Source organism: Botrytis cinerea, chromosome 10 (assembly GCF_000143535.2).
Source record: "Botrytis cinerea B05.10 chromosome 10, complete sequence".
Taxonomy (NCBI): domain Eukaryota; kingdom Fungi; phylum Ascomycota; class Leotiomycetes; order Helotiales; family Sclerotiniaceae; genus Botrytis; species Botrytis cinerea.
Window position 1 is genome coordinate 2,039,786 of NC_037319.1, and position 24,645 is coordinate 2,064,430.

The 24,645-nt window shown below is 44.5% G+C and overlaps 9 protein-coding genes across 9 annotated transcripts; 4 read left to right on the top strand and 5 right to left on the bottom strand.

Annotated features, from left to right (window-relative positions):
* Nucleotides 1-599: 599 nt before the first annotated feature.
* Bcefm4 lies at nucleotides 600-2,122 on the bottom strand. Its single transcript, XM_001551311.2, has 2 exons — nucleotides 1,978-2,122; nucleotides 600-1,813 (listed from the first exon to the last, which is right to left on the bottom strand). The coding sequence occupies exons 1-2, from the start codon at nucleotides 2,037-2,039 to the stop codon at nucleotides 991-993; spliced, it is 885 nt and encodes a 294-aa protein (XP_001551361.1). The 5' UTR covers nucleotides 2,040-2,122; the 3' UTR covers nucleotides 600-990.
* Nucleotides 2,123-2,190: 68 nt separating this feature from the next.
* Nucleotides 2,191-5,242, bottom strand: Bctpd3. The gene is made up of 10 exons (XM_024695687.1): nucleotides 5,231-5,242; nucleotides 5,042-5,176; nucleotides 4,627-4,911; nucleotides 4,454-4,559; nucleotides 4,246-4,397; nucleotides 3,705-4,196; nucleotides 3,537-3,651; nucleotides 3,340-3,484; nucleotides 2,851-3,289; nucleotides 2,191-2,799 (listed from the first exon to the last, which is right to left on the bottom strand). The coding sequence occupies exons 3-10, from the start codon at nucleotides 4,690-4,692 to the stop codon at nucleotides 2,461-2,463; spliced, it is 1,854 nt and encodes a 617-aa protein (XP_024551481.1). The 5' UTR covers nucleotides 4,693-4,911; nucleotides 5,042-5,176; nucleotides 5,231-5,242; the 3' UTR covers nucleotides 2,191-2,460.
* Nucleotides 5,243-5,253: 11 nt separating this feature from the next.
* Bcfrs1 lies at nucleotides 5,254-7,460 on the top strand. The gene is made up of 3 exons (XM_001551313.2): nucleotides 5,254-5,413; nucleotides 5,481-7,211; nucleotides 7,265-7,460. Exons 1-3 carry the CDS (start codon nucleotides 5,361-5,363, stop codon nucleotides 7,308-7,310), a joined length of 1,830 nt encoding a protein of 609 aa, XP_001551363.1. The 5' UTR covers nucleotides 5,254-5,360; the 3' UTR covers nucleotides 7,311-7,460.
* Nucleotides 7,422-10,255, bottom strand: Bcymr1. Its single transcript, XM_001551314.2, has 2 exons — nucleotides 10,084-10,255; nucleotides 7,422-10,013 (listed from the first exon to the last, which is right to left on the bottom strand). Exons 1-2 carry the CDS (start codon nucleotides 10,108-10,110, stop codon nucleotides 7,677-7,679), a joined length of 2,364 nt encoding a protein of 787 aa, XP_001551364.1. The 5' UTR covers nucleotides 10,111-10,255; the 3' UTR covers nucleotides 7,422-7,676.
* Nucleotides 10,256-10,445: 190 nt separating this feature from the next.
* Bcrps3 lies at nucleotides 10,446-11,837 on the top strand. Its single transcript, XM_001551315.2, has 2 exons — nucleotides 10,446-10,616; nucleotides 10,700-11,837. The coding sequence occupies exons 1-2, from the start codon at nucleotides 10,588-10,590 to the stop codon at nucleotides 11,460-11,462; spliced, it is 792 nt and encodes a 263-aa protein (XP_001551365.1). The 5' UTR covers nucleotides 10,446-10,587; the 3' UTR covers nucleotides 11,463-11,837.
* A 20-nt stretch (nucleotides 11,838-11,857) lies between these two features.
* On the bottom strand, nucleotides 11,858-14,118 carry BCIN_10g05440 (hypothetical protein). Its single transcript, XM_024695688.1, has 7 exons — nucleotides 13,573-14,118; nucleotides 13,442-13,485; nucleotides 13,353-13,378; nucleotides 13,186-13,276; nucleotides 12,879-13,130; nucleotides 12,536-12,827; nucleotides 11,858-12,480 (listed from the first exon to the last, which is right to left on the bottom strand). Exons 1-7 carry the CDS (start codon nucleotides 13,584-13,586, stop codon nucleotides 11,976-11,978), a joined length of 1,224 nt encoding a protein of 407 aa, XP_024551482.1. The 5' UTR covers nucleotides 13,587-14,118; the 3' UTR covers nucleotides 11,858-11,975.
* Nucleotides 14,119-15,038: 920 nt separating this feature from the next.
* Nucleotides 15,039-19,309, bottom strand: BCIN_10g05450 (hypothetical protein). Its single transcript, XM_024695689.1, has 4 exons — nucleotides 17,837-19,309; nucleotides 17,132-17,780; nucleotides 16,136-17,035; nucleotides 15,039-16,079 (listed from the first exon to the last, which is right to left on the bottom strand). Exons 1-4 carry the CDS (start codon nucleotides 18,935-18,937, stop codon nucleotides 16,057-16,059), a joined length of 2,673 nt encoding a protein of 890 aa, XP_024551483.1. The 5' UTR covers nucleotides 18,938-19,309; the 3' UTR covers nucleotides 15,039-16,056.
* Nucleotides 19,310-19,329: 20 nt separating this feature from the next.
* Nucleotides 19,330-21,446, top strand: Bcret2. The gene is made up of 5 exons (XM_001551319.2): nucleotides 19,330-19,538; nucleotides 19,594-20,037; nucleotides 20,089-20,282; nucleotides 20,333-21,149; nucleotides 21,202-21,446. The coding sequence occupies exons 1-5, from the start codon at nucleotides 19,536-19,538 to the stop codon at nucleotides 21,289-21,291; spliced, it is 1,548 nt and encodes a 515-aa protein (XP_001551369.1). The 5' UTR covers nucleotides 19,330-19,535; the 3' UTR covers nucleotides 21,292-21,446.
* A 201-nt stretch (nucleotides 21,447-21,647) lies between these two features.
* Nucleotides 21,648-24,607, top strand: BCIN_10g05470 (hypothetical protein). Its single transcript, XM_024695690.1, has 8 exons — nucleotides 21,648-21,937; nucleotides 21,987-22,311; nucleotides 22,374-22,935; nucleotides 22,983-23,684; nucleotides 23,734-23,791; nucleotides 23,847-23,996; nucleotides 24,045-24,378; nucleotides 24,426-24,607. The coding sequence occupies exons 1-7, from the start codon at nucleotides 21,721-21,723 to the stop codon at nucleotides 24,368-24,370; spliced, it is 2,340 nt and encodes a 779-aa protein (XP_024551484.1). The 5' UTR covers nucleotides 21,648-21,720; the 3' UTR covers nucleotides 24,371-24,378; nucleotides 24,426-24,607.
* Nucleotides 24,608-24,645: the final 38 nt, after the last annotated feature.

Here is a 24,645-nt window from a genome sequence, read left to right on the forward strand (position 1 = left end):
GGAAGGATAAAAGTTCTTGGGGAGATTAAGACGTGTTGAATTTAGTGAACCTGGAACTAATGCGACTGTCAATGCTGGAAGCAAGAAGCAAGAAGCAAGAAGAAGAAGGAGAAGAGAAATTAACAAATGAGGTTAAATCGAGATAAATGGAATGATTTCCAGACCCGGAAGAAACAAAGTCTCGCACGAATGTCATGCAACCGCGGCTTTGAAGCCTCTATATGTCGAGGTCCAGGAGATCTTAGCAGTTGCATGTTGACGTTGCAATCATATGAATTGCACTTGGGAGTTTGAGGGCCCGCGACGGCCCGCGACGGCCCTAATGAGCTGCAAGTGATGCACATCAAAATGGCATCCTAGAGTATTTAGCCCGAGGGATTTTGATTATCACATATGGGGCATCGAGGAATGCTATGAGGCTGGTGTGAATTCGGCTTTGGTGGGCTAATAACCTTGTATATTGGGAAGTGTAATTTCAATGGAATTCCAAAGTATGGAGTTGAGTTATCACTTGGGACGAACAGCACTTTACTATTCTGAACTACCATCCAAGATTTTTGATATCTATCATAAGGAAGGCTTTCATATTATATATGTACTGGACAGAAATATGTGAACCTTGATTGTCACCTCGTATGTTCACATAGATATCACAGCAAGTGAACTGTGAGACCACTTGGAGTGAAATCGCCGATTTTAATTTCTTGGATATTCGCGCCGCTTTCCGGAATGCCTCGATGGAATAAGGAATTGTACACATCATGCTTGGAATTTAGGGAAACCTTTCCGTGCAAGCACTACCAGAGCGGGGTTTACATGGAGATGTTGCATTGTGTCGCATTAGAGGACATCAAAGATTGGTCTTCGATATCCTTTTTTGTAGTGTTCGACACCATCTAACTTCGAGGTTACAGTCTTGATTCATGTTTGAACCACACACCACGAGCTGTAGCCCTCAATACAACCTTCTGAGTATGATTTTCCTAGTATCTATTCGCTCCCCCCACATTTCCTAAAACAAACACTACATACCGTCTGGCCCTTCACTCCCCCAAAACTAAAACTTCTATACTCAATCTTCCTCAGAACCTCGAACCTCTCTCCCTGCTCCTCCTCTCCCTTCCCAACAAACCACTCAATCAGTTCCTCTTCTGTCCAATTACAACTCGTAACAACCGCTACTCCGCCTGTCCTCACCAGTGCCAGTACCTTTTCTTTATATCCCTCAAAAATCCTTTTCCCATTCGCATCAACCTCCTCCGACAAGCTGATAGCATCGAATGTCCCTTTATCAAGCACTATGTCCCATCCTTTTGCCTGTTTTCCATTTAGCACTTTTGGCGATGGATCTTCTTTCATTATATCCCAGGTGATGAATTCGATTTCGTTTCCCTCTTCGGTTCTCTCTTCCACCCCCTCTGATTTGTCCTTCGCAATCCGTTTCGCAAATTCAATAGATCTCTCCGAATAATCCACACCCATCATTCTGCCCACCCATTTCTTTCCCGTATCCTCATTTTTCCTCCCTTCATTTTCCTCTTCCTCCTCCGCCTCATCATCATCATCATCACTATCCTCCTCCCCCTCCCTCAGCCTGACCAAAAAATGACCATTTCCCGTCCCTAGATCCAGCAGTCCAAAATCTCTCCTCCTCCTCTCTTTGCCCAATCCCAACAAATCCTTCTCAAAAACCTCCCCGTTCAGAAAATCCACAACTTTATCTTCCGCAGATGAATCATCAAACCATATCGTTCCTACATCCGAAGCATCGAGTGCGTGGTTTGAAATTTCGCGATTATAGAGATTATCCCAACTAAACTTCTCTGTTAACGAATATGACTTTGTGTATTAGATAAAGGTTTAAAAGGATACCAATGTGCTGGGTAGCAAGTATGGTGGGAGGAAGGAGAAAATTTGTGTGATAGAGGGGTAGTATGGAGGGGTAAATCAATTGTAGAGCGCATGAGACATACTTACTATTCTTTTGTGCCTAGAGCTGATGGATCAAGGTGTGATGGTTTAGATGTTTCTGGGGTCATTTTGGTATGCGATTTCTTTCAATTGCAATTTTACCCAGCCTTGAAGGAAGATGCTGTGCAGGAGATAATGGCATCAGGGTATCGAGGGTGGGTATCCTCGATAGCGGCAGAATAATTTGGCTCACCGCCTGACTTTCTTGAGACAGCACGCTGCCATAGTCGAGATGCGTGGTTCACAATTCATTAATCACAAACATTGAAACATTTAGTATATCGTTCTCATTTGATTTTTCTCTACGGTTTTATGGCCTACCATCTGCTTATGAGGGAGGTCGCTTATCAAAAACTTATTAGAAGGGACTATGCTGGATTTCATGCTCCGATCTAGAATAACAGGAAAACAGCAAAGCCACCATGCTCAGCCTACTGGCGCAAAAGAAGAGACGTTTTGGTTCCCCTGTGCGACATCTTTATTCCCTATCTATGAGGTTTCCATAGGCTCACCAGAAATAGAAGCTGCGGCCGTAGTAGCAAAGAACCGAACATCGACATCATCATCCTTTTGCAACTTTTCCAAATTTGGTAGAATTCTTTCTTGGATAAGCTCTTGGCCTCTAGCCGAGGGCGGTTCTGAGCTACCGGACTTCTCTAGCGAATACACGGTACCCTCGTCTGGCAATCTCTTGAGAACTGAGATGATCTCAGAGTATGATTTGGCGACATTGAAACGAATGTTTGGAATATCGTCAGCTACTAATTTGTCCATCATAGGTAGGATAGAATTTGAGACAACATCGAGACTGACGACTTGTGCAAGTGTCTGTAGATATGGTTAGAATATTTTGAGCAAGGGGCAAAGTCTGAAACTTACTGTAATTGCGAAGCAGGTTGTCATTCTGTAAAGATAATTTGGATGAGCTCCCATAGCCATAACCTTTGGAATGATAGCTTCATTCGCCCAATCGACGCCAAAGACTTCGGTGAGCTTCTTCAAGTTCTTTGTTGCCGCATCACGGATGGAGAAGACTGTATCCCCGAGCCAGCCCATGCAGAGAGCAGCCAACTTCTCGTCAAAGAATTGAACACCGAGTTGGCTGGCCAATAGAGGAATGTACTCAATAATTGCCAAGCGAACACGCCATTGTTTATCTTCAGCGAGCTGTACAATAGCAGGAAGAAGGGATTGTGAGAGGAGATCAATGCCAATGACTTGGTTCACCAACTCCAACTTGGAGATTATGTGTAAACGGACATCTGGAAATTCATCTTTGAGCATTTGCAAGAACATTGGAAGTAAGTGATCGATAGTCCTGTAGAGCTTGTAAGCATAATCATAAACTATGGGTGCAAAAAAACGTACTCTTGCTTGCCAAGAATTGGTGCAAGTCCACTGATTTGGGTACCAAGAGCAGCCCGAACATGTTGAGAAGTATCAGAAACCAAATCTTCGACAGTAGTCATGATGTCGTTTAAGAGGGTGGTATGATCGACAAGCTTGCAGAAACCTTTCCTTTTGTTTAGTGTGACATCTTGTAAAACAGGAATGTCCAGACTTACCAGGAATTTGACCAGCAATTGCTGTACGTACTTCCGCTTCACTGTCTTTCAATAATTTGACAAATGCTGGTACAAGATCTCTTGTCACAACTTCATCATCAACCGCTTTTGCAATCTATACTGCATTAGCACTGTCCACCGAAATTGCACAACCCGAGTGAAACCAACCTTCTCAAATCTATCAGCTACCATATACCTCACTCTCCAACTTTTATCTTCGATTAAACTCCTCAAAGCTGTGAGTAGGACTCCGTGACTTGATTGCTGCTCCTTTGGTACAACTTCCGCAATTGCAATCAAAATCTCTACTGTCAATAAACGTACGCTATCCTGGTCATCGCCGGCAAGGTGTTGGAACAAGGGTATCATTTCTTCCACAACTATCGTAGCGGGCATTTCCTTCACAAATTTCGACAAGTTGTTTGCAGATTGTCTTCGGACCATAGGAGTTTCGTCATGAACCAAAAGGCCAAATTGTTGTCTGAGCTGCTCTTGCATTGGAGGCGACGCCTTCTTGTATGGTACGTTATATAATCCTGTGGCGGAGATCTTTGAGGTGAACCAGTCGGCTTTTGAAAGTCGGATTGTGAGGGGAATGAAGTACTCTTCGACTTGTTGCGAGGATAGCTCCTCGCATATCTTGTTTAAGGATTCCACAGCCTAATCCAGTCAGCATAGCTATAACTCAATGCCACTGCTCTTGACAAACCTTTTCTCGCACCAGGGGTTCCTCGATGGCGGCAAGGTTCTCGAGGGGTGACAGAAGAACATGGCCGAATTCTGGCCCGCCAACATATTCTACAAAATTTCCGAGTTCCTCGCTCAAGGCCGTGAGAACTTCGTCTTCGTCTTCGACAGATTCTACAGAATATCGTCAACCAGTGTACTAAGATATAGTTCCATATCGCAAGGCATACCATCTAAGAAGGGGATCAACTCGTCTCTTGTGCGATCTGCTCCAAGTGCGAGGGCGATTGTTGACAGTCGATGAATGGCATTTAGTCTTAAAGTAACATCGTCATGCTAGTAAGCTGTCAGTACTGCGCAACAAAGCCTTGCCCTTCGGAAGAGATGCGCCTTGGTTCAATACCTTTAATTCATCAATGAGAACAGCTATGGGATAGAGCTCGTCAGTCTTATCTGGACCGTCCGCCATTATGAAGATATGTAAAAGTCTCTAGGGAGTGAATTCGAAGGTTCTATAAGGTGAGGTGTTGGGTTTGTTTACTCTGTATTCGTGGTTGAGGATATTTAGGAGGTTATCGCGTGGTCGTTGGTTCCTTTTGATAGTTGACGGAACTTTGTAATTAATCTCCGGGACCAAGAAAAAGCGGGAGAGGTGAATAAATCCTATGATATAATCCAGACCTAGGAACTGTCGATGACATGTCAGTGAGGTCTTCAAGATTATCTGGGTGGCATATGGTGGGGGAAGCAACGAAGGTCTCTTTGTAAACAGATCCAGACTTTGATTTGATAGTGAAAGGAGGCTATTCGAAACGTACCTTTAAAAACGCACTGCTGCAAAGAGGATGAAATTGGAATTTAAAGTAGCGATGCTGGACAAACGCTTTACAATTCAGAAGAGGTGGTGGATTTTAAATGTTGGTTGGCAGCGACAGCTCTCGGTGAGTTCGAACCTTTGAGAATCAGCCATTGACCCATTGATGTAGAAGCCTCAGGCACACACGTACATTTCTCAGTCCAAGACCCCTCTGATACAACCCCACCAATAATTATTTCGACTCATAACTCATAACTCATTGCTCATATTGATTTGAGAAACTGTGAAGCAAATATTGCAACCACAACTAATCAGTCAAGATGCCCACCATCAGCGTTGATAAAGCGAAGCTCTACGAAGCTCTCGGGCAAGAGTGAGTAAACAATTTTGTGACTTCGCAGCTTGCCATATATGTTGCAGTAAACTAAACTACACCTCAGGTATACCACAGAGGAGTTCGAGGAGTTATGTTTCGAGTTTGGAATTGAATTGGACGAGGACACATCAAATTCGGAAAGACCAATAGTCAACGGAAAGCAAGAACCTGCACAACTTAAGATCGAAATCCCCGCGAATCGATATGATATGCTCTGTTTCGAGGGCATAGCTCTCATGCTGAACATCTTCAGAGAGAAGACACCCTTCCCAAACTATAGACTGGTTAAACCCGAGAGTGGAAACTTAGAGACCTTGACAGTTCACCAAGATACCATGAAAGTGCGACCATACGTTTCGGCATCGATCCTGCGAAATGTTACTTTCACTCAAGATGGTTATGACTCCTTCATCTCGCTGCAAGACAAACTACACCAGAATCTTGCCCGACAGCGCACCTTAGTTGCGATTGGTACACATGATATGGATACAGTTAAAGGGCCTTTCACTTATGAGGCACTTCCACCAAAAGATATCGTTTTCACACCTTTGAACCAAACTAAGGAGATGAACGCAGAGGAGTTGATGCAATTTTATGAGAACGACAAGCACTTGGGGAAATACCTACACATTATTCGGGACAAACCAGTATATCCAGTCATCTACGACTCTAATCGCACTGTCATGTCTATGCCTCCGATCATCAACGGAGATCATTCTAAGATCACTTTGAATACTAAGAATGTTTTCATTGAGATGACCGGTACGGACCGCACAAAACTAGAAATAGTAAACAACATCATAGTTTCTATGTTCTCTCAATACTGCGCGGAACCATTCACAATCGAGCCCGTCGAGATTATTTCGGAGCACAACCAGGAAACCCGAACAACTCCTAATCTTAGCCCACGGGAAACCGAGGCCGAGGTCGACTATATCAACAACTGCTGTGGCCTGTCAGAATCCCCAGAAAAGATTTGTGAGCTCCTCAAGAAAATGTGCTTATCCGCAAAACCCTCTTCAAAGGATAAGAATTTACTGGATGTCTCGATACCACCAACCAGAGCCGATGTTCTTCACCAATGTGACATCATGGAAGACGTAGCTATTGCTTACGGCTTCAACAACCTTCCTCGTACATCCCCCAACAAAGCCTCCACAATTGCTCAGCCTCTCCCAATCAACAAACTTGGTGACATAGTTAGAACGGAAACCGCAATGGCAGGCTGGAGCGAAGTCATGCCTCTTATTCTCTGCTCTCATGACGAGAATTTCGCTTGGCTCAACCGCAAAGATGATGGCACGACAGCTGTTCGACTTGCCAACCCTAAGACCGCTGAATATCAAGTTGTTCGTACGTCCCTCCTGCCCGGTCTCCTCAAAACCATCCGTGAAAATAAGAAGCACAGCCTTCCCCTCAAAGTCTTCGAAGTGTCCGACGTTGCGTTCAAAGATTTGAGCTTGGAGCGTAAATCGCGAAACGAGCGTCATTTTGCTGCAGCCTGGTACGGCAAAACCAGTGGTTTCGAAGTTGTCCATGGTTTACTTGATCGTATTCTGCTCATGTTGCAAACCGCATTCATTACACACGAGGAGGGGCTAGAGGGCAAGAAACAGGATTTCGCAATCAAGGAGAACCCAACAAAACCAGATGGATACTGGATTGAGGAGATTGATGAGCCAACCTTCTTTGCCGGTCATGCCGCTGCGATCTATTTGCGACTGGGAGGCAAGGAGATGCGTGTCGGAGAGTTTGGTATCTTGCATCCTACAGTCTTGGATAAATTCGAATTGAGGTAAGTTATGTCTGCTTGTAGATTTGGGAACGTAACATACTAACAGGCACTAGATATCCTGTCAGCACTTTGGAGATCAATCTAGAAGTATTCTTATAAGCCATCAGATCACATCAAAGGCGAGCTAGAATATTCTCAAAAGCAGGCATTGGTTCAAGGCTTTACTTTTGCTACTTAGCTACTAGAATAGCGTGTCTGATGTATGAATAATGAGTAAAAAGTATCAAAAAATTATGAAACGTTATAACATTTTTTCGTCATTTTGACAACGTCTCTCTACCAGTACGCCTTTACTCCTACAGTACCTTGGTGAGATATAATGAGAAGAACGTCTTCTCCCCTTTCCTTCCTTTGCCTTCCCTCCGTCTCTCAGAAAAAAACACATTTCCCGGCTCAGTTTAAACGCCAGCCTGGATAGGCAATCTCCAAACCATCCATCCCAAAACCAACAGTGGTATGATATCATCATTGCATCTCAACTTCCATTTCCATTTCCTTGCTATTCCCATTCAGACTTGCTGGGCCACTTTGGTTCGCACTTCCCATGTTCCCCAAGCCTCCCAACCCTGTTGCCTTGCCAATTCCCAGCCCCGCAATCCCATCCCTCAGGCTAGCAAATGGATTTCCACTAACAGTCGTCGTCCCATTCGAGCCTCGTCTCGTCGAAGTTCCCGCTTCCAGACCCGCAAGAACCGTACGACCGGGTGGCGCCCCTGGCGGCGAACTTATACTCGTAGTTGTGTTAAGTCCGTTACTGTTATTTGTACTGAGTGCTAGGTATCTTTCCATGGCAGGATTATGCGGTCCGTTCATTTCTTCATCGGTGCGATTAAACACTTGATGCCACCATCTCACATCATCTAAATTAGGGAAGATCAAGCGTTCTTTGCCTTTAACGTGATCGTCTATTTCTCCGTCATAGTCTTTATTAGTAAATTCGGGTTTCTTGGATAAAAAATATGCCCAAACGCTCTTGGTGCGTTCTTTGACGCGAGCGTCTACACGAGACTTTTCATTGTTGTAGAGAAATGTCCCATACTGACAGGAATAGAGATGATAGAGAAGTCGGCGCAGGAATCGTTCATTGAATTCGAAGCGAGTAGGGTGTTGACGGAGAAGCTGATAGGTTGCATCTAGGAACTGATGGAAGACTGGACTAGTTTCATTGGGCTTGGTAACATCACTTTGAGGGAGCGTGTCTAAAATAGGTCTCTTGGGAGATTGATCAACTGTAACCTCATCTGCTTCATCGACATTCTCTTGGCTGTGGTTACTTTTATTGAAGAATCGTTTGGCGCTAAGTAAAGCATTTTCGATAGCATCTCCACGCCCGTCAGTGTTCCCACCTGGCTGTATTGCTGAGCCAGCAAGAGCATCGTTTTGTGTTACAAACCACTTCTCGTGATTCAAGAATCCAGATCTATGTTGAAACATGTGCCCAAAGCTCAGCCAGTCCTTTTCTACTAGTACTATGAAGCCTTCTATAGTTCTGTAGTAAGGGTCGAGCATCAACTGGGATAGAGCGCTCAGCTGACTCGTTCTATCCCAGCCATCTGAGCAGTGAATAAGGACATGAGAATGTTGTATACCGACTTGCCTGGCGATTAATGCCGCTCCGTCAAGAATACCAGTGATGTGTTTTATCCAACCACTTTTTGCCAAGAGTTCACGATTTGGAGGAAGAGGGGACACATCAGCATCCTTAATAGCGTCAATGACTTTCGCCAGAGAGTCTCGCATGACATGAATATTTGCGATATTCAGATATGCTTTCTTAGCAAGTGGATAGTATTCCATTTTTTCCGTACCAAAGCCATTCACTTGATTAGCGTAAGCATTAACCTGAGGTCTTGCATCCACAATCAGATTGTTCTGCTGTGCCCCATACACTTGAGGTTTCTCGGTTATGATCTCGATGTTTGACGCAGATGCAAGCATCTCGTCCTCATAACGTTCGGTATCGGTCACCTCTCCATTGTTCGGCGTACTGATATCGGCTTGACTGGAAGCTGGACTATTTCTAGATGCCGCTGGAGATAGAGAGTCCACTTCATCGACCTGTGATTTTGCCGAAAAACATGCGCTAACCAACTTCTCATCTTGTACACTGCGGGCTTGCCGCATACCAGTCCGAGGTTGTGAGCATCTTGTCAAAGCGCAATTATTAACAGGATGTAGATATGTTAGAACTGGTATACGGGCCCTCGAACGGTGTTGGCCAGCATGCTTGATTGTGATGTCGGAGACAGATGAAGGAACTGGAAGTAAGGCTGGGTAGGTAGGAGAGAAGGCGTAATCGTGATTCATCTTAGACAGCCTCCATCCTCTGTCAACCCCCTTCTCACTTATTCCCAAACGTTTCCATTCTGCCTTCGGATCGTATACATCCCACCCGTTTATCTGCTTTTCTGCCCCATGCGCTTTATAACTAAACGCATATAATCTTTCAATACTGCCCAGCTTGCAGGTTGAATTCTTTAAGCTTTCGAATGTTTCGCGAGCTTGCTTGTCGTCCGCAAAATTAAGAGTATAATAATTAAAGTCTCGACCTCGGAGACGAATAGAAGAGGCTTGTGCAGATCCTGGCGATGTTGGTCGAAATGTGCAATGTGCTATCATAGGATATGCTATCCATGACTCCCTCGTCCTGACCGGAGCCCCTGTGCGCTTTTGCGTTGGCGATGCTTGTTGCGAAGTTTCCGGCGGAGGAACAGGTGCTTGAACTACAATTAAATGATGGGCTGTTAAGTGTAGTGTAACATTAGAAGCTTGCCCCCGAGCTACTACCTGGACGTCGTCCACCTATGAGGGAATCTCCAGGGTTAGTCGTTCAACTCTCAATTGCGCAACAGGAGTTCGACGCCTGACCAACCTTTGATATCTTGAGCTTGTCTGCCATTCTTATTTATGGCTCAGCGCACTCGGTAGTAGGATAAATAATACGAATCATTTGTAAATCTAAAAGTCCTCTGTCGCTTTCTAGTTTTGGAATTCAGGTTGCGTCCTGAGGGCGACTATCGAGATAATTTTGAATAATTTTGGGCTGTATGATGGATATTGGGTCATGCTCGTGAACTGAAATTCGATATCATATCAGTTACGTAGCGTCCCTGGCGTTCCAATCAGGCTGTAGCTATACGGCGCATGCCACATGGGGGTCTTAGTGGGGCTTCAATCTGTGAGCCTTATGAAAATTGTTTCAGCCTCATAATGAAGGCTGTCATCTCCCAATTCGCTTAAAATCCCACATACGCTAGGAATTCATAGGAAAATTAACAAGATTCAGTTTCGAACTCGCGACCATCGACCACACGACAATCACGACGACGACGTTGAACCTTTTTCCACCGGTTCATAATCTCATAAATCAGACAATATGGCTTCCAGTGTTCCAGGTGCCGCTATGTAAGAAATTGCCCTTGCTACAGCTCATTCAACATCCAACAAAAAAAAGTTCGCGGGGCTAATGATGAATTTCTTGTGTACAGCTCCAAGCGCAGAAAGTTCGTCGCCGATGGTGTTTTCTACGCCGAATTGAACGAGTTCTTCCAACGCGAGTTGGCTGAGGAGGGATACTCCGGTGTCGAAGTCCGTGTCACCCCAACCGTCACCGACATCATCATCCGCGCAACCCACACTCAAGAAGTTCTCGGAGAGCAAGGACGCCGCATTCGCGAACTTACCTCCCTCATCCAAAAGCGCTTCAAGTTCCCAGAGAACAGCGTTTCCCTCTACGCCGCCAAGGTCCAAAACCGTGGTCTCTCCGCCGTCGCTCAATGCGAATCCCTCAGATACAAGCTCCTTAACGGTCTCGCCGTCCGCAGAGCATGCTACGGTGTTCTCAGATTCATCATGGAGTCTGGTGCTAAGGGTTGCGAGGTTGTCGTTTCTGGAAAATTACGTGCTGCTCGTGCCAAGTCCATGAAGTTCACTGATGGTTTCATGATCCACTCCGGTCAACCAGCAAAGGACTTCATTGACCACGCTACCCGTCACGTTCTCCTCAAGCAAGGTGTTCTCGGTATCAAGGTCAAGATCATGAGAGGATCTGACCCAGAAGGAAAGTCTGGACCATCCAAGGGTCTCCCAGATTCCGTCACCATTATCGAGCCAAAGGAGGAGCAAAGTGTGGTTCAACCTATGAGCCAGGATTACGGTGCGAAGGCTGCCGCTGCTCAAGCAGCTGCTGAGGCCGCTCGCTCATCGGAACAGGCTGGTGAAGAGGCTGCTCCAGCTCCCCAAGAGGAATAAATTTATGGAATAGTAAAATAGGATGGGCGTTTCCTGCGAGTTCATAGTTCACGGACTTGTATTCACTAGCCAACGAAATTTACGGCTTTAAAAACACTTGAAAATAATGTTACATGATACTATTAAATGTGATATCAAATGCCACCACCTCAGCTTGCATTCAAAAGTGAGAGTCAACTAAGCTTATAGCGCCTCATGAGAGCCCATTCCTTGATTTACCCATGTGTATATCGTACAGATATATGTCTTTCCCCCAACCGTCTTATTTTGTACACAATAGCAACCCAAACGCCTGATCCTCATGCAGTCGTACTTTGAAATATAGCCCCAGCCAGCAGACCAGTCTGCTACCAAAATGATATTCTAATGAAACCAAAAAAAAAAAAAAACACGCATGACCTTCACGAATAAATTCCAACCCTTAGCATATAAAATATACAGCCCGAACTTTTCCGCAATAGTTTCGAAACGTGTGTTATCACATCAAATAAACTGTTATTTCTATTGGAGAGGTCACCGATTGGATGATCTGCTCGGCCTCTCCTGCTCTAATGGCTCGCTGAAACTCTTTTTACTGCTATGTCCGTTGATTTTCCCATTCATAGCTCGTGGAGGCGGCAAATCGTCGTCGCTATCATCTGCTAGGTCCGCAAGACCAAATCCTGCGTTCTCTTCTTCATCGTATGCATGGATCAGCCCCTCTCTGTCTCCTCGGCCATATCCATTGCTTCCCATGCTCATCCTGTGCGGATCGTTGCTTCGGCGGGCCTGCATACTTCGTCTCGTCGATAGGCTAGAAAGAGGGTCGGTTGCGATGCCGTCTGTGCCGGATACCATTTTGTTTCCTTCAGGATCAGTTCTCGAGACGTTGAGCAAGTAAACTCCGGTAAAAATGACAAGGAATCCACATAGAAGGGAAATTGTGTTGACCGCATCGGAGGTGTTGAAACCGCCGTACAAGATGAAGGATGCGGTAAGTGTTGCAGTCGTGAAAGTAACGTAGTAAAGTGGGTTTACGCTGGGTAGAAGTCAGACAGGTTCAAGATATGAGCTCAAAATTAGATATGACTTACATAGAAGTGGGAAACTGGCTCAATGCCTTATTGAAGTAGTTCATCTGTGTCAAGATACAGACTACGGTTACGATAATGAAGACGTAGGTCGAGGGATAGATGAATTGATTTTCACCACCCAATGTCAACTTTACTGCAATACCAAATGCCTTTACTGACATGACCGAAACACCGCCTACAGTTGAACAAATCGACAAGTAAACTAGAGGATTCTTCTTGCCATACTTTGGGGCGACTTTGTATATCATAACTACTGCAAAAACTGCAACGAAAAGACAAAAGAAAAGAAAACCTGTCGATGTTAGTATGCTTCTAAGGCGAGGGAGAATTTTTTTTGGCATACCTGGCTGGATAGCATAGTGAAGAATCTCATCAATCCTCTTAATTTCTTTGTCCGGGGGCGCGTGAAGGACAATAATGACCGATCCTATCAAGCACGTCGCGCAGCCCAACTTCCCCAAAGTACCAAGTTTCTCATCCAAAAAGTATGACCCTAGGACCGCTCCGATCAAAACACTGAGCGCTCCAAGAGGTGTGACCAAAATCGCTGGGGCGAACGCATATGCTGCAAAATTCGCTATTTCCCCGACAATTACTGTTCGTATCCTGTTAGCTAAATTTCCCCGCGTTGTATGCAAGTTGATCCGTACATGCTATTATGCCACCCCACCATATCGGACTCCTCAAGTATGTGAACCCATCTCCTTCGAAACCGTGTCTTTCTTCGGCATCTATCAGCCCCTAAGGAAATCGTCAGTAAATGGATATAAATGAAGATTTGAAATGTGAATGTGAATGTGAATGTGAATGTTCATACCTTTTTAGTAATGACGAAACTGGTGCCTGTCAGGGAAACGCAATGTTAGTCTCATTTTTTCTGCTTCGCTGCAATCTGTAATTCCATACCTATCGCCATGGTTGAGGTGATGGCCAATGCCAGCCCTATGTATCTTTATCACCAGTCAGCCTTTGCCTGTTGGAAACTCCCAGCAAAACTCCATGCGCGATTGATCGAGTTCCGGACTCCAATGACGTACTTGTCTTCTAGCATCTTGACTGCGCAGCGTTGGGATTTCCCTCGAAGTGGTGTTGCAAGGTATTTATTTAATTTGTTGAGCCTTTGAGCTCACGCTCACGAACGACCTCGCAAGGATATCAAAGTGAGGGTAGCGCAGGTGTATCAATCGGCGCAAATAAATCGTGGGACTTCTTCGAGTCTAATTATCGCCGTAGAGCGTTCTTCGCAAAATTGTTGAGTGTGATGATCGCAAGTCGACGTGGAGTGTCATGAGATAGTTTCACCCCTAGCTCTAGTGATAATTCTGTAGTTCGAATGCCTGCCGACCGAGGCAACCAATATTGAATGATTTTTTTTCTAATTTAATGATGATTTATTGGGTGGATGGATGAATAAAACCCAGTGAACGAATCGAGGGATTATTTCGAAATGCTGAATTATGGAAGTCACAAAGTATCTCTTGGCAATGTGGGATGATGACTTTTTATCCAATTCCGGGCGTTCGAAATTCGAAATCCGACGGTCGAGAATTGAGGACGGAAGTCAGAAGCTGGAAGCTGGGAGCTGGGAGTGAGGTTGGAGGTAGAAAAGGTCGGGGGGGGGGGTGGAAATTTGCGGATTTGGGTTGTACTATCTGTACTTTTACTGTGCAAGCGGCAGACACATGAAAGGAAAGAGATGAAACTACAAAGTCAAGGTCTTTCTTTTACTTCGAGCGGTTGAGCGACTGATGAGTGGTTCATAGAACTTTGACCTGTTTCTCTGTCTGGGCCAACTTAGTTTGGCTGGGCTGGCTAACAGACAGGCTAGGTAGTTGGTGTCCAGCTCTTCTCCCTGGGCATAGTTCCTCTAAATTTAGCACACGGAGTACTCGAGTAAAACAAAATTGGAATTGGACTGGAATTCGGATTTTGAATTTCAGTCAAGGAATCCGCGAGAGCTTCCGTGCAGGCATGCGAGTATGCATGCCAGTATGCATGCAGAGGGAGAAGAGAAGAGCAGAGTTCGACCAAGGAGGGAGTCCCGCAAAGAACCCCATCAGATCTTGTTGTGATGAATTACATGCTATGCTCTGCGTATGCTCTACTCGTACGCACACCACGTGTTCTCTCACACTCGATACCTCTACCCTCAAAATTTGAGATGGATTTGGGCCATTCTAGCCCCTTTCCTTCTCTGCCCACGATGCTATATTAAAGTAATTCCACCTCAGAGGCCCATACAGATCTGAGGACAGCATAGAAGCTCTCCGTTTACTTGCAGCCCAGTTGATCTTCGTGTTGGCTGCTATTTAAAACGACTCGAATGTGCTAAAACTTAAATGTGGTATTGATGTAGGGATCTTTGACGCGCACGCAATGGGTCTATGAGGCTGTGCCGTCGAATTCTTCCAGCAAGGAATGCCTACCTGGTACCTAGCATGAGATGTGCATTACTAAGCGGCTCAAACTCTCCCGGCAAGGAATGTCACCAAGTGGCTAGATTTGTCCATTACAATTTACAAAGTCATGGCTTGACTGGCCTCTTGGGATTAATAAAAGCCATTGGAACTGCATATGAAGGATCTGACAATACGAGCTGTGCCGTTCTCTGTATATACGTACCCCGATGAAAAGTTTTGACAGTTTCGACAGTTTCCATCTTCCAATCAAGTCGGAAGATTAGAATATTTAAAATTCTCAATGTCCAAGCTAATAAATTCGAACAACGAATTCCGTTTCAATCCCCGAGTCAAATGCCGGCAATGGAAATATTCATCACATTTGTATGTCCAGATCGATTGATTGGTTGTGTGCACACGAAGACACCCCCATGGCCCCCAAGGTCAGAACGTGAAATTTTGAAGTTTGGATTATATAAACATGCTTTTATTTTGCAACAGAAACTTCTACCACCTACGGACTAGATAGCCAAATTTCGAGATCCCTCACAAAGCAAACAGCAACCGCTCATAAGTCCACAGTCATCTTCTATCCATATGCTTTCCATGAAAATGGCATACCAACGAAACCCAAACTATCTTGTATCGAGGGGTATCGCGCATATACATATCTTGTAAGCCCCCGACTCCATAGAAAATCCCTCGCAAATATTCCCCAAATTTTGATGTCCTAGAAATCCCACCACGGCCACTAAACTGCACTTTGTATGCAATAGAACCAGTTGCTAGAAATTTGAGAGCGAAGTTGAATAGTATCACATGAATAGGGGGGAATTAGGGGGTGGGAGAAATATTAGAAGGGGTTAACATCATCATACCTATAAAGACCTACCTAATGAAAATGTCGTTTGAAGTCTTTCTCTCTGCGAACGGCTCACGTGTCGAGGCTGTCACAAATCACCAATTTGTTGTTGAATACCTTATCTGTCAGTCGTCAAACAGAGTCGATAGAAAAACTTCGAAGACGTTGAAGAAGCGAACATAATCGAAATGGTAAACACTGGACAAGGTCAAGTAGAAATGCCGTATGAACCAAATAAGAATTGCGATGGCATGTTGAAATCATGAACGAACTCGCTTAGCTTCTATTCATTATTAGCACAACTCTTAAATCAGTTTAGAAATTTTGAAAAGTACTAACCATTGATAATCAATTCATCGCCATCTTCGAAGTCTGCATCAGCTCTGGGCCTCTTTCCTGAGGTCGAAATGGGTGACCCATTCGACTTTGGAGTTGGAGGTTGAGGAGCAACCACTAGAGATGGGTGATTCTCTTCATTTTCATCTTCATCGTAATCGATCTCGTCTTCTTGGTCTTGTCCATTGTCGAGGTTAAGATTTGTTGCCTGGGGTTCGGCGACCGAAGCATTGCTTAACGTGGCGCTGTCTGTCTCGGCTGCTGTGTCATCAAAGGTAGCGTTGGTAATGGAGATAACCTCGCCCACAGAAATATTCAGGAGTTCGTTGTCTTGGAAAGTGTCGTCATCGTCCAATTGGTAGTTTTGGAGGAACTGGGTTTCTTCGTCGCCAACGCCTAAATCAAAATCATCTCCCTCCAAATTCTGCTCCTGTCCATCTGCAAGATCGTCGTCATAACTAATTTCCACGTTATTTATTTCCAGAGTGTGATCCGCAAGATCTAAACCTTCGCTGTCTCCATTCTGTTCGATTTCATTAACATCGCAAGGTACTTCTGGTTTATTATCTGCTGACTCAAGGCCTTTGTCATCTTCGGTTTGTTCGTTTTCGTTGTTATCTTCGTACGAGGCATACTCACGGTCCTCGTCATTGGTGGCGTTCAAGTCGATCTCATCTTCGGCATTTTCGATATCCTTTAGTACTGCTCTATCTTCTTCCTCGCTGTTGAAGTTATTATCAGCGTTCTCTTCTTCATAGTCAATGTCGCTTTCTGCGTCGTGAAATATCTCCTTGGGTTGTGCAGCTTCATCAGTATGGGTCGTTTCGTCGCCAAGTTGATCGTCTAATTCAACAGATGCGTTCTCTGTTTTGTTGGAGACTGACTTTCGAGGAGACTCTTCTTCTGCCGATTGACGTTCAGTTAGATCAAGGTCATTACAAGTGGAACAAAAACAGGTATCAGGAAAAGCGCATAGCAAGTTAAAATCGGTGTATCTACCGTTGTGCAGCCTGCTTTCATCAGTCTCAGGCGGTTCGGACTTCAGAGCTCCATCGCCAGGGAGTTTCTCTGCGTCTTCTTCATATTCATAATCGATAAAGTCCCCTTCTTCTTCTTCTTCTTCTTCAGGTTCGTTATTGGCTTGTTCCGAGGTTTCGGGTGATCTACGATCCGTTGCAGGTACTGGCTCTTGATGTCCAACCTCTCCTCGCTTATCCTCCTGCTTCCCTTGGGAAGTTTCAGCACTGGCTGAAGTTGTAGAATTTACGTTTTGATTTGGTTGGGCATGATTGAAACCAGGGTCGCGGTTCTCGACGTGTATATCAATAGCTTTGATAGACTTATCTCCATCCTCGAGCTCGGTATTGTACTCGTCGGGGGAAGATTCGCTGTCATAATGTTCCGTCTGCTCTCCGAATTCGGTCGGATCATCTTCACTTTCGGCATCCCAAGTCACATAGTCAAGTAGTCCCTTGCCCTCAGCGGCCCCTTTTGTGAGTGCTAGAAATCTATCAGGACCAGTAGGCTGGATAACGAGTCTCAGATTCAAAGGGGGAATTTCTCCAGCGCCGTCATTGTTGACTAGTTGTTCATATAGGCGAATGATTTGGCCTAAGCTCAAGTCAGGAGGATAACTTGTGAGTTGCGTCTACAGGTGATGTTAGCAAAAGTCAAGATTGAGAGTAGGATATCTTGAAGACTCACCTCTTCAATCACTAACTGAAGCTCCTCGATAACCAGGCTAATCTTGTCGTCTTGGGGCAAATTCTCCTCTGCGAGGACTTTACGAATTTCGGAACAAAACTCATTCAACGATTTCTCAACTACGGATGAATCTTCGAAGAAAAAATCGTTAGGATGATCTGTGGAAGACTTCCTAATCAATGGGTAATTTCGGTTATTGTATTTGACTACTATTCCATGGGCATGATATTGATTCTCCGAATCTTTCGTAGACTCGAGTGTAGCATTGTTGGGATCGATCAAGCCACTTTCCGCAGAGACTGTGTTCAGATCTGGATGTTCTTGTTCTTGTCCTTCGGTATGTGAATTGAGATTGATTGGGTCGCTCTCAGCGGATTCAGTGCTCAAGCCAAGTTGTTCCCCATCCTCCGCATGTGTTTTGGAAACAATTGCCTCGACGGAATTTGCTGGCTCATTAACATTGCCATCAAGCTCTTCTTGAGTAGGGCCATCGTAGCTGGGGTTTGATGGGCTATTAGATTGTGGGTCTTCATCAGTGGGCGGATGAGGAGATGAAATAGGTGCAAGCTCCTTAGGTTCCTTGGAATCTGAATTATTTGTACTATCGGTACTATTGTCGACTACGGTTTCTGAGCCATGTATATTTACTTCTATGTCTTGCGCATCTGCAACTTCATTTGGCTCTTGTACCTCTTCGGGAACGTCCCAAAATTGATCAGGAATTCCAGTATCCACAAAATTTGACTCTGTGGCGTGTAGCTCAGTGAAGGAAGCATCGGAAGTTTCATCGGTTGCAAACGACAAAACAGCTGGTTCCTGTTCCATGATGTGATCAACTGCTTCCTCCTCCAATAATTCTGCATCTTCCATATGGTATGATGCATCATCACCGTCATCGTCGACCATCAGATCGTCCGTCTCGACATGTGCGGGTACATCGGTAATATTGGTATCGAAGTCTGCATCTGCATCTGCATCGATATCATCTAGAATATCATCTTCGTCAACATTGCCAGTAGTGAGGTCGATATCGATATCGATGTCTTCCTCGGCTGTATTGTGCCCGTGCTCAGAAGCTATCTCCATGCTGTCGTCCACCATTGTGTGAAATGTTGGGTGTGCAAGACTCGACACACTCATGAGTTCGTAGCTTCACGGCTTTCAGCGAAAATACCGAATTTGATTTAAAGTCGAAAAGAGCAAAAGGGGATTTATGGATAAAAGACGTGTAAGGTTGGCTTTCAAGTAATGCTGTCAGGCATAAGATATGGTTGATATCTTGGTTTCGCGTGTAACAGTAAATGTGAAAGGGTTTTAGTATGCAGTGGGGACGGTAGGACAAAGGGATATCGGACCAATGAGCAAAGAATCAAAGATTTGAGATACCACCAAATGGCAAACTAATGATTAGATTAAACACATTTATTATCACTTGTTGTTGAGTCTTGACTGTTGAGTGAGTTGATGTCGTTCTGGATAATTTGAGAACCCTTGCGAAAGATCAAAGTGTGGTAGCGCGCTTTTGGAGCTTCATACACTAAATTAGCGCTTATTTTAGCTTAGCTATCACGTGTGGATCCATGTCGGAACATTGTTTGGCTCACTGTCCGATATACACATTGCAATACGATCTAAACTGTCTACATTCAAACTCACTGACAGCATTGAGAAAGGTGTAGTTACTCGAATTTTACTCAAAATGGTGCGCCCCTCTATTCAATACTTTGCTGTTTTCTGTTGTGCTAACAAATTCCCAGGTTGTCTTAGCAGCTTCGATTTGTACCCGGGGGGGAAAAGCTGTCCTCTCCAGGCAGTTTCGCGAAATGCAAAGGTCCCGAATTGAAGCTCTTCTGGCATCCTTTCCAAAGTTGGCTGATTCCGGAACTCAACATACTACGGTCGAGCAAGATAATGTACGATTTGTGTACCAGCCGCTGGACGAATTATACATGGTCCTCATTACGAACAAGCAATCCAACATCTTACAAGATATCGATTCCTTGCACCTATTCGCGCAGGTGGTCACTAGCACATGCAAGACCTTGGATGAAAGGGAGATTTTAAAGAATGCATACGAATTGCTCAGTGCATTTGACGAGATCGTCACGCTTGGATATAGGGAAAACCTTACAATTAGCCAAATCAAGACATTCCTGGAGATGGAGAGTCATGAAGAAAGGATACAAGAAATCATCTCAAGAGTAGGTTATATGCATGTATATTCTCAGGCCATCAGCTAATTGATATCTCAGAATAAAGAGCTCGAGGCCACCGAAGAGCGCAAGCGCAAAGCAAAACAATTGGAAATGCAGCGCAAGGAGGTTTCAAGGAGTGGCAGAAGTGCTATACCAAGCAGGCCACAGTATCCCACATATACACCACCTACGCAATCCGCAAACACCGAAACCTACGATTCATATGAAGCTGCCAAAAATAAAACTTTCAAGTAGGCTACTTTATCGTCTCTGCTAGATCATTGATACTAACAATTCGCAGAGCTAGCGCGCCGAAAGGCAAAGGAATGCAATTGGGAAAGAAGTCAAAGACTACCGACATGTTTGAGAGAGTTCGTGGGGATATGGGTGCTGAAGTAGAAGAAACTGTCTCATCGCCACTTATTCCAAATCATCCTACATCAGCTGCTGCCGAACAACCACCTCACACTCCCTCCGCAATGGACCGTGATGCAATCCACGTTACTATCTCAGAGTCGATCAATGCCAAATTATCTCGAGATGGATCACTTAATTCCTTGGAAGTTAAGGGTGATTTGAACTTGAGGATCTCAGACCCTACACTTACCAAGGTCAAATTAGATATCGTTGCCAACCAGAGTCATGGAGTGCAATTCCGCACACATCCAAATGTTGATAAGGGAGCGTTCAATGGATCGAAAGCCATTCAAATGAGCAATGTTTCAAAGGGCTTCCCTGTCAATAATTCGGTCGGTGTCCTAAGATGGAGAGCTCAACCAAAGACAGATGACACTAGTGCCTTGCCGATTCAGTTCACTGTATGGGTTGTTGGTGGACAAGGCGATCCTCTCAATATTACTGTAGAATATGAACTTACAGGAGAGGATACTCTTCAGGATGTCACCGTTAATATTCCATACGCCTCGAGCGAGCCCGCAGTATCTAGCTTCGACGCAACGTATGAAGTCTCTGGCGATAGCCTTGAATGGACGATTGGATCTGTGGATTCCTCTAATGGAGCTGGCTCTTTTGAATTTGAAGTACAGGATGGGGATGAGAATGATTTCTTCCCAATGCAAATTAGATTTGCTAAAACAAAGCCTTTCATTGATGTTGATGTAAGTCATACCCGACCTCCTTAATGGCAGTCAGATACTAAAATTTATGCAGGTTACCAATGTCACATTACTTGAACTGAACGAGGCGGTAGATTTCTCAAAGGATATCAAGTCGGTCGCTGATTCTTATCTGGTGGAGTAAGAAAATGGGTGCAGAAAACGAACAGGATCTGATTGAAGTGCATGGCGTAGGATGGGATGGCAATCCATGATCTTCATTGTTTTACTAGCCGTAGAAATTAAAACTTATTGATATTTTATAATAATTTCCGGAACATTTTGCACGATCACTCTGCATCATTGCACAATCAAAATCAATGTCCATCTTAAATCGAAAGTTCAGTTCAGCACAACGCAGGTAAGGGTATCCATCTGCCTAGGTATTTTGGTTATAAAAAGGAAAGAACGAGCGTTTTGTAACTCTCGCTTACGTACTCACTACAACAATGTGGATATTTACATAACGCGTAGTTTTTGTAGAACTATCAACCAGCTCCTGAGAAATGTGAAAACAGCCACCTTATCAATAAAATTCTTTCGTCTTAGATGCCATTTTATTCCAGCGGACAACATGGTGGAGGTCAAACGTCTTGAGCTACTCGGTGAGAAAACTTTGCATCAAACGGTGAATCCTAAACTGCTGGTATATTGTCCGTCGATGGACCTGATAGCATTGGGTAGCACAGACCAGCAAGTTTTAATCTACCGTTTGAATGGACAGAGAGTTTATGGAGCTGCACAGAAAGTCAATACTCTTCGTGTTGAAAAAATCAACTGGAAACCAAATGGTATCGAACGTCCCCGGTCGTTGATAATGTCGTACTAACAGCTTTGCAGGCCAATTACTAGCAATCGCCTGGAGTGATGGATCTGTACGCCTCATAGGTGCAGAAAGTACAAAGGTGGTTCATCATTTCTCTACAACTTTGGATGATCAGGAGTTCTCTGGGGTCACGTGCATGGGTTGGAGTTCAAATACAATTGGTAGAAGAGCTGAGAGTAAAGCATCGAAGCTTGTCCCAGATACATTAAAGAAATTTTTTGAGGGCGAGACGGAACTGTCAAAAGAGAAGGCCGTCTTGGACTTGCCGAAAGATCTTGCCCTCCTTGACATTGAACCTAGCCTGCCAAAGCTAAGCATACTCCCTGCAGGAGGAACCTCGTGAGTGTGTCTTTTATTGTTGTTTTCTTTTTCGGGAACTCTGGCTTATTACTTTGCGCCAGAGATGAAGTTTTTAGCTCCAGGTCTTCTTTGGACGCGCTTTTCCGTCCTTTCGACCCTGAAGATAATGACATGGCCGATGTCATGGTTGTTGGGACGAAGGAAGGCAACATCCATCTGAGCATCTACGACTCATTTGTTGTAGGATCTTTCAAATCCCCAGTCATAGTTCAAAGACGTCCGGCATATCTTATTTCACATGCATCCCATAGATTATATTCGACGCATGCATTGCTCATGAAAACCACCGAATCTGAAGAAAGAATCTATTTCGTCCCCATGGATCTTCGTTTCCTGTCAGCCTCTAGCGAATATCTCTCCATCCTTGCGTCGCGATCAACAGCTTTAGAGAACCTCCTTAGATATATCAATCAAATACGATGCCTTATGCTTGCGGAATGGAAGTCAACTCAAGAATTACCCAGCAGGTTCCTCCGAAATGTTAATGAAACCCTTGCTGAACAAGAGAATCGAGATATTGTACAGGCGCTTTATCATTCAGTTGCAACTGGCCACACCTTTCCAGTTGTGCGGGAATGGCTTGTGGATGAGCTAACAGAAAGGGTAAGTTTGCTTTGTCTGATATTCGCAGAGTTGTGCTAAGTTTGTAGGGTCATAAAAGATGGGACAAAGCCGTGGTATCGGGTCTTGAAAACCTCCGGCGTTTAGTTCATGAGAATATGCTCCCAGCCCTAGATCGTTGTTCTGTCATTCTCAGCCGATTGAATGGAATTGCCAAATTTCAAGGCCCGGATTCCTCTTTGGGCTTTTCCAGTGCTCAAATTACTTCGATTATGGATACGATTGCGTCTCTGCATCTTGTTTCTGCCAAAATTTTACTTCAAGTAGTAGATGAGCTTGAACTTTTTACTTCGTTTTCTGCTTGGCTTCGTTACGAGATAGACAGGCTCGCATCTGATGCGTCCTCACAAAATGACGATGGTGACAAAGAGGCTTTAATTGATCACGGTAAAGTATTACTGTACATTCAAACAGTGATGACCAACAGCCCTCTGGCAGCTTTCATAGGCGAGGTTAAACCTGAAGACTACGAGGAAGAAAGTGCGCATGTCGGGAAAGGCGCTCAAATGTTCGACTTGCTCACAAGACAATTAGAAAAGCAAGAACAAGGTCTCAAATACAGAAGAACTCTGCCACAAGTAGATTTTCTTTGCAAGTATTTGAGGGCTCAGGCGACGGGTATCTTTACTCAAATTGCAGATGCTGAAAAGAGCAATGTCCTTTTCGGTAAAGCTAGCGAACTAGGCATGGCTCACAAAGACGTCCCTGTTGAGATGAAGATGAAAATAATTGTCAGTATTGTCAGTATGAGTCTTGCAGCTCATCGCTGATTCATTTTAGGATCGTAACACATGCCATGGCTATATCGCCTTTGTGCCAAAAGACTTCTTGAATCAAGGTCAGTCAATATACTACTCATATACTTTCCTGGGTGTTGGTTAACTGGAAAATAGTCCAAGTCGTTCAGGTTGAGCTTCTCATCGAGAATGGTATCAGTACTGTGCGTAGCACAAGTTCTTCTACCATGCAGCTTGGCGATGGGAAGATCAAGGATCTTAAATTTTTAGACGACAAGACCATAATCGTGCTATGGGAGGCCGGTGGTAAGGCTTAATCAATCCCTCTGTCTTTCGGCACTAATATGATTGTAGGGAAGTGCAATCTTCTCGGGATATCTTACAGTATTGGAGGTGAAGGCCACATGAAATATCAACCTCATAGAATTTCTGCAAGTCGCTCTAAAGCAATTGTTTTCAACAACGAAGAGGTAATCGACAGGTTTCTGCAAAGTGAATTTGCAGTCGATGGGTCATTCGTCCCAGAATATATAATGATCCGGCCACAAATTGGCTCTAAGAACAACGACGAGAGGAAGAGATTAGTGATTTTGGCCAAAGATAGACTTCGTTACAAGGTTTTTAGTTGGACTGGGTCTTCTTCTGAGGGAAAAGTCGATGAGGATGTTCCAATGTCATGAATCTGAGTGTAAGTAGAGTACTACTATATAGCAACGAAGATTGACAACCGAGAAGTTTTCCATCGCTTTTACAAATTACATCGAATATGCAGTATTCAACAGGGAATCCGATAACACACAAACATGGCACGAATCAGAGCCAAGAGACAACGCCTAGGTAGCTTGAAGAATTCTGTGAATAATAGATAACGACACCCCAGAAGGAGAGTGGGGGAATAATAGTAGCGGGGGATGGCATTTGGCGGACGCACTAAAATACGGTTCGCTCCTTCCAA

What these genes read in the sequence shown, in the direction of transcription:
- Bcefm4 (XM_001551311.2), bottom strand. Translation starts at nt 2,039, where the DNA reads ATGACCCCAGAAACATCTAAACCATCACACCTTGATCCATCAGCTCTA. An exon ending in GCTCTAGGCACAAAAGAATA is followed by an intron (nt 1,814 to 1,977) that starts GTAAGTATGTCT and finishes AGAGAAGTTTAG; the next exon opens with TTGGGATAATCTCTATAATC.
- BCIN_10g05440 (XM_024695688.1), bottom strand. An exon ending in TCACTATGCTATCCAGCCAG is followed by an intron (nt 12,828 to 12,878) that starts GTATGCCAAAAA and finishes TAACATCGACAG; the next exon opens with GTTTTCTTTTCTTTTGTCTT. An exon ending in AGCCAGTTTCCCACTTCTAT is followed by an intron (nt 12,481 to 12,535) that starts GTAAGTCATATC and finishes ACTTCTACCCAG; the next exon opens with CGTAAACCCACTTTACTACG.
- Bcfrs1 (XM_001551313.2), top strand. Translation starts at nt 5,361, where the DNA reads ATGCCCACCATCAGCGTTGATAAAGCGAAGCTCTACGAAGCTCTCGGG. An exon ending in TACGAAGCTCTCGGGCAAGA is followed by an intron (nt 5,414 to 5,480) that starts GTGAGTAAACAA and finishes ACTACACCTCAG; the next exon opens with GTATACCACAGAGGAGTTCG. An exon ending in TTGGATAAATTCGAATTGAG is followed by an intron (nt 7,212 to 7,264) that starts GTAAGTTATGTC and finishes AACAGGCACTAG; the next exon opens with ATATCCTGTCAGCACTTTGG.
- Bctpd3 (XM_024695687.1), bottom strand. Translation starts at nt 4,692, where the DNA reads ATGGCGGACGGTCCAGATAAGACTGACGAGCTCTATCCCATAGCTGTT. An exon ending in GTTGATCCCCTTCTTAGATG is followed by an intron (nt 4,398 to 4,453) that starts GTATGCCTTGCG and finishes GATATTCTGTAG; the next exon opens with AATCTGTCGAAGACGAAGAC. An exon ending in CCAATTCTTGGCAAGCAAGA is followed by an intron (nt 3,290 to 3,339) that starts GTACGTTTTTTT and finishes CAAGCTCTACAG; the next exon opens with GACTATCGATCACTTACTTC.
- Bcrps3 (XM_001551315.2), top strand. Translation starts at nt 10,588, where the DNA reads ATGGCTTCCAGTGTTCCAGGTGCCGCTAT. An exon ending in AGTGTTCCAGGTGCCGCTAT is followed by an intron (nt 10,617 to 10,699) that starts GTAAGAAATTGC and finishes TCTTGTGTACAG; the next exon opens with CTCCAAGCGCAGAAAGTTCG.
- BCIN_10g05470 (XM_024695690.1), top strand. Translation starts at nt 21,721, where the DNA reads ATGGTGGAGGTCAAACGTCTTGAGCTACTCGGTGAGAAAACTTTGCAT. An exon ending in CTCCCTGCAGGAGGAACCTC is followed by an intron (nt 22,312 to 22,373) that starts GTGAGTGTGTCT and finishes ACTTTGCGCCAG; the next exon opens with AGATGAAGTTTTTAGCTCCA. An exon ending in AAAAGACTTCTTGAATCAAG is followed by an intron (nt 23,792 to 23,846) that starts GTCAGTCAATAT and finishes ACTGGAAAATAG; the next exon opens with TCCAAGTCGTTCAGGTTGAG.
- BCIN_10g05450 (XM_024695689.1), bottom strand. Translation starts at nt 18,937, where the DNA reads ATGGTGGACGACAGCATGGAGATAGCTTCTGAGCACGGGCACAATACA. An exon ending in TTCAGTTAGTGATTGAAGAG is followed by an intron (nt 17,781 to 17,836) that starts GTGAGTCTTCAA and finishes CATCACCTGTAG; the next exon opens with ACGCAACTCACAAGTTATCC. An exon ending in TGAAAGCAGGCTGCACAACG is followed by an intron (nt 17,036 to 17,131) that starts GTAGATACACCG and finishes GTCAATCGGCAG; the next exon opens with AAGAAGAGTCTCCTCGAAAG.
- Bcret2 (XM_001551319.2), top strand. An exon ending in TACAAGAAATCATCTCAAGA is followed by an intron (nt 20,038 to 20,088) that starts GTAGGTTATATG and finishes TTGATATCTCAG; the next exon opens with AATAAAGAGCTCGAGGCCAC. An exon ending in GCCAAAAATAAAACTTTCAA is followed by an intron (nt 20,283 to 20,332) that starts GTAGGCTACTTT and finishes AACAATTCGCAG; the next exon opens with AGCTAGCGCGCCGAAAGGCA.
- Bcymr1 (XM_001551314.2), bottom strand. Translation starts at nt 10,110, where the DNA reads ATGGCAGACAAGCTCAAGATATCAAAG. An exon ending in ACAAGCTCAAGATATCAAAG is followed by an intron (nt 10,014 to 10,083) that starts GTTGGTCAGGCG and finishes ATTCCCTCATAG; the next exon opens with GTGGACGACGTCCAGGTAGT.